Consider the following 11,198-nt stretch of genomic DNA (forward strand, 5'->3'; position numbering starts at 1 on the left):
CGAGAAGTGCAACAGCCTGTGTCATTATAAAAGCACTTAGTGTGTAGTGTGTGGTGTACCTGCTTCAATAGTTCTTATAAGTTAAAAGTCTCTGATGTGTTTTTTTTTGTTGTTGTTGCAACTTGACCGTTGTTTTATTCTTCCACATGTTTTAGCCAACCACGATTTACTAGCAAGTTACAATGCACTAAGCAGCATTGTATAACAGGATGCACATTTAATGCGTATCGGCAAAAGCTGCAGTGAGAAAGCCTGACAGTCTTCAAACGCACAACTCGCACTGTTAGTAACTGCAACGACGTTTTTCTGAACTTAATGTGAGTAAAAAACGTACCGTAAAATCCCCTACCCGAGACCCTACCCCTACCCGAGCCCCTACCCGAGCAAGCGCCCTCCTCCCTTTTTCGGGAGATTTGAAATAAGTGTCAATGACCGAGCAAGCGCCCTCCTCCCCTCCCGTCATTTTGACTGTTTCGTTCACTGTTTTAATTCGTTCGACGAGGGCAAATAACGACAGTGAATGCATGTGCATTCAATAAAGCATTTCACTGAAAGCACGCATGGCTCTTCCACCGCCATCTTGAATTTTCATCCGTGACCAAGCAAGGGGCCCCCCCTCCAAATCTTGTCGGATTATCTTTCACCACAGGGGGGTGCTTGCTCGGGACTTTATGGTAGCTCAAAAAAAAGGACTGTAGGCTGTATATGAACTGATCCAGATGACTACATACTGAAAAATCCTACACACTGCTTATTACAATTAGCATTTTTCTTAATAGCTTCACAACATTTGACGTCAAGCTTGGTTGTAAGATGCTATATGTGAACATTTTTGTTCAGGTTCATGTGGTGTGCCACGGAAAGACTCCAATCATGCAAGACGTGGATGGCAGTGACCCCTATGCTGTGAGTACTATAAGCGCAGCTTGAGTTATCTGTGTAATTCACTGAAGCATAAATTACATTTTCCCGTGTTCATCATCATTCTTTGAAGGGTTCTTGCTGTAGGAGGCGATTAGTTCCCCCAATACTCCCTGCTGTTATGCAACTGCCAACTGTTTGACATTCCTAATGAACTAAGCCTTTAACTTTTTTTTTTTTAACCTTTTACTCAACTGCACCACTTTGTTTTAAGGGCATTTAACAGCCTTTTGTAAAAATAGCTGTGTTACTAAGAAGCTACTATCAGGCAGAAAACCAATTAGGAGGAGCCAAGAGCAAGTCATGCTATTGCATACAATTGCATGAAATGCTGTGTGAAACTACAGCACAACCACCATCTAGTGTAGTGCGGAAATGGAAGTGGCTGTGCGTATGTATAATTAATTCCTTTCCACTAGCTCAGACTTCCTAAAGTATGTGACACTGAAAAGTGTATCCATTTTCTCCCTTATTTACTTCGCTACGCACAACTCGGAGGAACTTGTGCTGGAGCCCTGTTATTTCAGGATTCTTTGTGTTCATTTCCACTGAATAGAATCTGAACAATTGAGGGGGTGGTCCTGGCAATATTTATTTATTTATTTATCTATTTATTCATCTTACCCCCAAAAGGCCCTCACAGGGAGGGTATTACTTTGGTGGAAGGGGGGGGCGATGCTGTCATAACGTACACGATACGTATTAACCTTTTCAGTTGTAATTAAATATCTATTTATTGTAATGTCATTCATGCTCCGAATGAAATCTTACGCCAGAAATATAGTGCAAATTAATTTTCGGGCATATCCATTTGGACCAAAGAAAAGTTATACTTTAGGCGTGGCTCGCGAGAAGCGACATGTCAAATGTCATTGAACAGTAGTGCCTTCAGCGAAGTAATTGTATGCAACACCACACTGCAAAATGAAGTTAAAAGAGGACATATTTATTGTGCAGGACGTTCGTTTCATCCAAAGCTCAATGTATCTTGCTCTCTCTTAGCCCCTAGTCGTTACAAATGGCAAAAACAAGTAGTGTGCACAATTGTGTACATAGTGTGTTAAAGGGTTAAGGAGGACAACAACAATGTACAGCACAATGATAAAGAAAGAAAAGGGATTCAAATGAGGCATAACATGAAAAGAAAGAATTGCAAAAGAACAATCGGCACAATATTGCTACATATTTTCGTCACAGCAAAGTAGACCATGGAATATTTTAATGCCCATTTCTGTTGCTATGTCTGATGGCAAAATGTTCCAATGAGTGATCATGCGAGGAATGAATGAGCTGACGTGAGATGATGAATGGCGCTTAACGCGGAAAGAATGATCACGTATTGCAAAGATGACATCAAGTGACTTAAGAAAACGCTTTGAAGCGATAGCTGGTGATAGAGTTTGTGGAAAAGTATTAAGCGAGCAAGTTTACAGCGATGGAATAAACCTGAACAATAGAATAGGGTTCTACCAAAGGTCAATGATAAGCAAAACTGATGGATAGTGAGAAGAATCATTACATGCAGGCCCTGATTCACCTAGTTTTCTTGCTCCTGAAAGGATCATGTGCTTGCCTTTGTTGGTCAACAGGAGCCCAAACGCATTGGCAAGTTCAAGATACTGGACAGCAGGAACAAGCTCACCACGCACGACCTGGTGCAGCGCATCATACGTAACCGGTTGCAGTACGAGATGCGCAACTACGAGAAGGAACGCAAGGAAATGGCCGTCTACGACGCCTGGCTCCTGAGCCAACAAAACAACCACGTGGGGAATAACAACATCGGCGAGTGAGGGCCTGAAAGCGCAGCAGGCGGACGTACTCCCGAAGGCAAGAGGAAGCCGACGCGGACGACGCACAGCCGAAGGCTTGCAGGCTTCGTGTCGCAACTTTGGTGCAATTTGGTGCAGAGAAACGGGCACAACTCTTAATAAGGACCCTGTTTTGGACCTGTCTAGCGAGTGCAGCCATCATTCAAAGGCGCGATGTACTGAAAGCGTGTTGGTCTGTCGTCTGTTAGCTGCAAACAGCTCTGTCAGGCCTTGCACTGTGCTTGGGGAGTACGTTGGGCGCGTGTTTAAACTAGAGCCATGGTATCTCCACTTCCTCCAGTTTTCATCACGGCTTAAAAGTTGCACATGAGGCAGAAGACATATAATCATTGTGTGCTATGCACATATCTTGTCTCATTTTGTCACCAATCGGGACTCACTATACAATGCAGAACAATAATGTGCCATTTTATTGTTGTCCATTTCTAAAATAGGGAAACCAAATCATCACATGTCTCTGAAGAGCGCTCATTTTTGCTTGCTTTCTTCTTTTAAGAGAAGCACGTGCGATGATAAACTGAATGAATTGCTCTTCAAAACGTGTCAAGTAAAAGCACAGTTTGCCTAAGAGACCACACGTTCCGGTTTGGTTACGAAAGGTCACAATCGGCACTGTCCGCTTGCAGCGGCCATTTGTTTTCACATTTATAAGCACGCACGCACCTTATTTCATTGTGCGCTGCATCGTGACATTAACTTTGTCGTTGAGGCGCTGCTGTAAATGGCCTCAACTTCCACGTCTCATAACCACAAAGGTTTACGTAACTGTCGTGGCCTTGGCACGCTCCCCCATTTGCATAAAGCAACCGAACCCCCCGGGCACAGCTGTCTCGCTTGGAAGCTGTGTCACGTACTTGCTTGTGCAAGCCATCACTGTTATGCATATTGTCCGCGAGCGCGTTGTTACATATATTACCTTCAAAAAGCATAGACAAGCGGGTTCACCTGCTCGAAAAAGAAACTAGACTAGTCTTGTCCTGCAGCTACGAGCGGCAGTTGTACCGGACATGTGTCACCCCTGTACCTGCACCTTATTTTTTTGTTTTCTTTCCTTGTACATAGAATGTGCCATCCCCAGAAAGAGTGCATACTTCCCCAAGAAAGCCTTCTTGAATGCTTCCCAAGCAAAGCTCGAAGCTTTGCGCGCTATCTTTGACACAGACCCATACATCAGCTTCACCTCAACAGAACTGTGTGCTGACTATATTTGATCGGCATTTCTTGCTATATATTGCACCGAGCATCGCATCTGTTTGACGGATGCCGTCATCTCGCGCTGCTTTTTTAAGATCAAAACTCGCTTACTCTATAATGTCGAGTGTCATCTCTTGGTGCCACATATTGCGTTTTCTGTGGGAACAATTTGACGTTGAGGGTATACGCATGAGATTTTTTTGTTACGCGCACTGCCATTATGCACATCAACACGTATTCGGTGCAAGTCTCGGAAATGGACCTCTGGACCATTGTGCTAAAGTTTTCTACCGTCTGTTACGTCACGAGTCATCCGATTATCCGAGAAATGAACGTCTCCTGTACTCATGGCATCAGCTTACGAATGCAAGCTGAATTAACCGGAAGACCGTGCTTTTGCAACTCTTGCGCGACTGCACGTTTCTCCCAATTGTTCTTATGCAACAATTGTTAGCTGTGCCATTCGTGGTGGTCGACAACATGTGCTAAAAATAAGACAGGGTACAGGACCATTCAGATTGCATTTAACTTTTACTTTGCGCTCCCTTTGTTTCTTTGCTCTTTCCACCTTCTGATGACTAGCACAAGGCAACTTGAATTTCTTCACAGAATCTGAGCAGCTGCTTTACTGTCTTTTCTCGTTCTAGCAACGTCCCGGCCCGTAGTTGTTGTTTCAGTATCTCATCAGCTATTTGCCAAAGACCGTCACGCAGAGTACGTTTAGAAGTTATATTTTAGTGCCCTGCACGGTTCAGACACATTAGCGTCGCTAGTCAATGGAAAGACAACTTGCAGTATGTTTTACAGTGGTTATTTGTGTGATCAGAAGATTGCCTTATTTACCTTGGTACGTCTTAAGGATGCATGCAGGTGTGAGAGGTGACGTAGGAAACCTTTTGTGCCCATGCATTCGCTCTTTTTTTTTGTTTTGGGGTTCTGTACTTGTAATATATTTATTCGTGTGTGTCAACTTTTAATGTTGTTAGTGCATGAAGTGACCTATCTGGTCACATCGTGCGGGCATTTTACAAAGGCTGTTTTAGAAAGGCTTCACTATCTGCACTCTCGCGATGTTTTGAGCCGATACAGGTGCCATTAATAAAATGCAGGCTTCTGTTGTGCAAAAATGTGTATCATTGTTGTCTTTCAATTCAGTTCAATGCTTTGTTTATCTTTCATCTAACAATGAAACAAAGGCAGCTGTTTAGCATGTTTAGCATTCTGCATGTTTTTTTAGACCGACTTTTTATAAAATTGTTGTGACAGTCGGGCACCTGTTATCTTTATAAAAATGCTGTGACAGTTGGGCATCTCTTATCTTTGCATGCAAATGTGTCAATGCAGAAATACTTTGCCGCAGCTAGGGTAACCGTGAAATGAATAATTAACAATGCTTCTTAATTTTAGAAAACTTTAGGGCAGTTGTTTATGCAGGAAAGTTGCAGGCCACCACAACTTATGGCGTACCAATTTTCTAGAAGTGACAAAAAAAAAAGTTGGAGACATTTCAATCTGTGAAGGTGGGTATAACCAGCTGAGCTGACGGGTGCACTCCTGCCTCTGCTGTCATCATGTCATCAGCATTTATCACAAGCACTGCTCCTTGGACATTCTCACAATGTGCAGTCATCCGCGTACTTGCCACGCACGACTGCACCAACGCAGCGCCTAGACTCAACTGACGTGGCAAAAAGCGTACCACTTTACTGAACATTTCTGCACCTCACATGCTGTTGCACCGACTCTGGGATTGCTCCACATTTGACCAAATGACGATGTCAATTGATGACGTTTGGAGTGACGTCGATGATTTTGGTGATGTGACGTCATCACTGGCGCGAATGAGGTCACGTGGGTTCCTATTGGATGCGGACGGGCGCTCCAAAATCAAGCAGGTGTGCCATTTACAGCTCTGCAGTAAAAGTGCATGTAATTTAAGATGATAATTGAATTTCAATGGCGATATTGAAGCCGAGTCCGCCATATGCACAAGAGGGGCGGCCGCCCAGTTACGTCTTACCGGTACTACCCTTAATGAGCAAGCGACAAAATTTGAGTTGAAGTGCCTTGAAGCAGAACCTGCTCAGGAAAAACTTCAAGTTGTTGGAAATACACGAGTGGACTGTTCATTCTTTGCGTGCGATGAGTAGTACCTATGTGCTCATTTCTTAAGCTATAAATAGGCAAAAGTACACTTTGGCCTATTTGCAACCAAAAGCACCGCTGTAGCTGCCCCCGACATTTAAGCTGTACAGTGAAAGAAAAGCTGAAAATCGCGGTTTTCTTGCGCACATTGTGGTGTAGATAAACACCAAAAATCACATGCAAAGGTAACCCGATCCGCTGGTGCTAGTGAGACGGGCCTTCATTCAAAGGTCGCCACCCATTGTGAAGGAACTTCCCATCTGACGTCACAAGAGTGGCTGCGTTTCCGGCGCGTTCCGTTTCGGTAGTTTTTTGTTTATACCCATTGACATTCGATGATTTGGTACCTCGACTTGCGTACGTGTGATTTCTGAATAGTTGGTCTGCCATAAATTTATGCCTATCTTTTTGTATGTATATTGCCCTCACGTTTATGTTTAAAATATTAAGAAGTTTTTGTTAATTAGATATTTCCACCTTGACGTAAAGTTAATGCACGAAGACAGGTGCCTAACTGTCATAGCATTTTTATACGTCATCTTTACTGTCTATCACTGAACCACGTTCCGACGTGGGAACAGCCCGCTACGTTCTAGAGCGTGTTGCAGTGGATGGATCCGGCGCTTCTTGAAGTGAAAGAACCTTTCCCTCCACCGTCGCAAATACGTGGCAACGTCTGCTTGGGAGAGAAAAAAAGAAGTCTGTTCTTTTTTTTTTCTTTTTGAAGCTGTTCTTAGTGGAGGATTTCATGTCCGGAGTTGTAGTAGTGGTAATCACGTGGCCTCGCAGTGTGGCGAGAGTGAGGCTCGGTAGGAAGGGAAGGGCTGCGTGTGCTGCAAGAGGCGAGGGCGGAGGCCTTCGAGGGGTGAACCTTCGAGATGAAACACGCCAAGATGGGGTGGCGGTGAGGTGCAGCGGAGTGTAAAATAGCGTGTCAGTGTCAGTGTTCAGGAGTTTGCGCTTTCAAGATGGCGAACGTTTCTCATTCCCCCGATGAAGAAGCCGCCCGATGTGAGCGTCAGCGAGAGCTGACGCGAGAAGGGGCGTGTCGTCGCCGAGCCAACCGCGATGTTCGCGCAAGAGAGGCCTAAGCTAAGCGTCAACGAACTGAAGACTTGGAAAACACAGAAGCACGGGCATTTATAAGCTTCGTTGTTTCGACAGTGTTCGCGTAGTGGAGCTGGCTGAATTTTTTTTTCTGTCGCTTCTCCTAGTACAAACAGTAATCCAGTTCAATAAAGGCGACTACCACCGAAAATATTTACAAAAAAAATTGGAGGACGCTTGAGCTTGGCCTTCAAGAGTAAAACGCGATGGCATAATCGGGCCCCGTTCGAATCGCCTTCTCAATCGCTTGGTCCCTTGGCGCTGAGCCATGCTCCCAACTATAATTAGGCAGTTTTAGAATAGCGTACGCTAAGAGCGTTTGCGTTTGCGGCCCGCTATTTCCGTCACTTAACCGGAGCCCGCAAGCGGTTAGCGTACGACGCATGCGCACTTGCGCGAATAGCCAACGCAAAGCTTTGCGTACGCTATTCTGAAACTGCCTATTGTCGAATACACCTTTAGAAGTCCGCGGCATTTTCTCCTCAAAGGCGGATGCATACAAGCGTGCAATAATGGGCGCGCACTCCAGACTGACGTCAGTAGCCTGACGGGCGGTGACTCCGCCTTCGGAGAACATAGCCGAAGGCATGAGCGGGACTACTTCATTAGTCGCGGAGGCGATCGGCTGCCGCGCTTCGGTCATCTGGGCGGGGCCTCTCCGGACTTCTTATGTTGTGTAATAGCAACACCTTAGAGGAGGGATGCAGAAGCAGCGTATTTTCCTCTCCTCAACCTCTTCTCCTCCGGCTCCTCCTCCTCCTTAAAAAGGCCCTGCAACACTTTTTGAGCGTGGTCACAAAACGCTGCTGATCGGTAGTTGAGGCTTCCGAGAACGCGCGAGCCAAACATTATAGCGCAGCACGCGGCCTGTAAATTACAATTAATTCTCAAAGTCATCTAGAAATTGCTTGCTCTTCTCTCAACGAATGATGCTATATATCCAAGTTACTACGCCATGTACCCAAAGCCCGCTGCCATTGGCTGATTTGAGCAGCGTGAGCTGCATAGTTACCATGGTCGCCGCGGGATGCCGCCACGTGCCCGCGCTCGCTCGCGATCACACCGAAAGTGAGCCGCGCGTTCGAAGAAAAAAGAAACGAAAGTCCTCAAGGTAATGACGCGCGCTGACGAAGGGACGCATCTTCTTGCTCCCTCGTCATCCCCCTCCCTGCGTGTAACTTTCAGCGCGCTCGCTGGCACGAAAGGAGAGAGAAAGCGCTTGAAGCGTGTGACAAATCCCTGTACCTTCTAGTAGCCACCCTACCTGTACTTGACGCTCGTACTTGACGGATTCTGAAAAAAAGTTTGCGGCATTTGATTCGTGAAGCGTCACGCGCTAATAGTGAGACTTTCCCATTACAAGTTATAACCCAGAAAAGTGCTGTAGGGTCGCTAAGCCTGGCTCAGCTTCTCGGCGGACACCTCAACCGTGCCGGAAGGAAAGGAACGTCGGTACGCGTGTAAACTGGCCATTTCAAACAATCCTAGAACGCCTACCGCAAGTAAGGTTGTGAAGTGCCTATTACGACACACTTCTTCCTTTGGGCGAATTGACGAAGTACCCACTACGCCAGGGGCGTAGCCAGAAATTGTTTTCGTGGGGGTTCAACCATACTTTATGTATGTTCGTGCGTGCGTTTGTATGCACGCGTAATATACAGGCAAGCAAAACTGAAAATTTTCGGAAGGGGGGGGGGTTGAACCACCCCCCCTGGCTACGCCCCTGCACTACGCATCCGTAAGGCAACACGCACGCACCTGCTCAGCTGCACACGTTTTTGACGCTGTTGCTGATAACGATTAATTATGCCTGCGTGCTTTGTAATTGGTGGGCATTTAAACCAACCACTCGTTGCGCAATTCGCATGTTTCGAAGAAATTTCGAGCGCGGGCGTGGCTCTATGGTAGAACAGCTTCTTGCCGCGCAGAATTCCTGGGTTCGATTCCCACTCGAACCAAAGATATGTTTTGTTATTTATTTGCGTCTTCCTCAAATTTTCGCTCACGGCATCCAACGACGCCGACACCGGAATTTCTGCGAAGCGAGCTGCCTAGGCTGCAGCGTTCAGAAAAAGAAATAACAAAAATTGGGCAGCTACGCAGAATAGTACGAAGACTGGAAACGACGGAGCTGGCGGCCTTAGTCCCCTCCTCCTTTTTCTGACCCTCACATCACTCCTCTTCGCCCTCACTTCCCTTTTCCACCCCTTGCTGCTAAGCTTTAATTACCTTCTCCCCTCCTCCTTTCCCTCCTTGTCAGCCTCACTTCCCTTTCCCACGCCTTTGCTATACTATACATGCACATGGCTATGCTATGCTTTTTTTTGTCCTTTTGTTTCGGTCTCTCTCTCTTTCTTTTTCTTTCTGTCTTTCATTCTATCTTTCTTTCTCTTTCTCTCTATCGTTTTCTCCTCTCGCCCACACCAACGCAAATCATATGGCTCCCATAGAGAGAGAGAAGAGGAGGAGGGGGAAGAGGAAGGAAAGGTAGGAAGGTCAACCAGACACTCGTCGGGTTTGTTATCCTACGCTGAGGGAAGGGGCATTATGAAAAGATAGAAAAAAGTGAGCATACAAAACATTCGCGTGAGCTTAAAGAGCACTACTGCGTTTCATAGTACTGGATTCAGGATCTCAGGCATATACGTTCCACTGTAGACAGTCGTGTCATGGTGCCCACTGGAGGCTTGCAAGTACTGGGCATAGAACATCCAGTACCTGTTTTCGGACTGAGCGTATGGTGATTTCAGCTTGCCGACGAACACGCAATCGAAATGTGTCTAACGGTGGCTGAAGCACATATGACGATTGGTCTGTCCTCTTCAGGCAACTGGTCAGTCGGAGATTCAGTGTTCACTGTTGCCGATGTGCACTTGTCACCATAGGCGTGCGCAGGGTTCCCCATTAGGGGGGGCAAAGGTTCGTCGCAGCGCCCACCCACTCTACTAATGTATGGGGCAGATTTTGCGCCCCCCCCCCCTCGTGACTAGAAGGGTCAATGTACGGGGCAGAGTTTGCGCCCCCCCTCTTAGGTGATTAGGGGTGGCGGCCGCCCCCCCCTGCCCCCCCTGTGCGCACGCCTATGCTTGTCACTGATCCCGTTATTGGGGATGGCAATCGCCGGGCGGATTCCAAGGGCTGGCGTCGCGGCCCTTCGAAAACGCACCACGAAAGCGCGGACAATTTAGAGTTGGTCCTTTTGTGGTCCAAAGACCGAGTCAGAGCCGAGAGTCGATAACACAAACGAAATATATTCTCAGTTAAAGCAGTACAAACATCACAAACATATGCACACTCGGCTGGTACCAGTTACAACTTCACAAGTATAACTCAGATGGTGTTAACACAACGGGAACTAAACGAACAGATCACGCGCTACAAATGCAATCTCATGCATCACATTCAAGAACAGTTAAAGTCCTGAATATTCAACGGCGTATCCAGTCCACAATTCTTGGACGGTACTTGAATGCTTCTCTTCTAGGAAACACTCACGCCAACTCCAGCGCTGTCTGTCGTTCCTTCCGTCGACGTAACTTGTCACTGCTCACACGGCGTCGTCATCCGATTCTTCCAGATCGACGATCGACTGACCGCACAGCATCATAAACACGTCTTATTTGGCTGGCGGAGCCACACTCAGCATAACTTCACCATCTCCGGACCGACCGACTCACTCACCGCTCGCTGGTCGTGGTTGCACGCTTTTATCTCCTCTCTCCCGGGTTCTAGAAGCGTCGGGAGCGTTCTCCGGCGTGCAGCACAGCCAAAGCTATGGAAGGATCGAGATTTCTCTCGCCGGTTCTACTCGCGGCGGCGTCGCTCGGCGTAGCGTCATCCTTTCCCTCTAGAAAGATCCAGGCTTTTTCCAGGCGTTTGATCTGGTTGTCTGCGTCTGGCTCGAGTGGGTGAGGGGGAGCGCCGCGCCGGCGTCTTTTAATACTTGTTTTTCGTTGTTCGCGCTTCTTGGGCGAGCGGCCGGCGCCGTGCTATCTGGCT

The 11,198-nt window shown here is 46.9% G+C and overlaps 1 protein-coding gene across 2 annotated transcripts in view; it reads left to right on the forward strand.

Annotated features, from left to right (window-relative positions):
* LOC119399641 (ethanolamine-phosphate cytidylyltransferase) overlaps positions 1–5,074 on the forward strand; it is a 41,469-nt gene extending 36,395 nt beyond the window's left edge. For both annotated transcript variants that reach the window (XM_037666453.1, XM_037666454.1), the window contains 2 exons: positions 841–906; positions 2,511–5,074. In XM_037666453.1, the coding sequence (XP_037522381.1) occupies positions 841–906; positions 2,511–2,714 (270 nt within the window). In that variant the 3' untranslated portion in view covers positions 2,715–5,074. The remainder of the gene's footprint in view (positions 1–840; positions 907–2,510) is intronic.
* Positions 5,075–11,198: the final 6,124 nt, after the last annotated feature.

Source organism: Rhipicephalus sanguineus, chromosome 7 (genome assembly GCF_013339695.2).
Source record: "Rhipicephalus sanguineus isolate Rsan-2018 chromosome 7, BIME_Rsan_1.4, whole genome shotgun sequence".
In the NCBI taxonomy this organism is placed as follows: domain Eukaryota; kingdom Metazoa; phylum Arthropoda; class Arachnida; order Ixodida; family Ixodidae; genus Rhipicephalus; species Rhipicephalus sanguineus.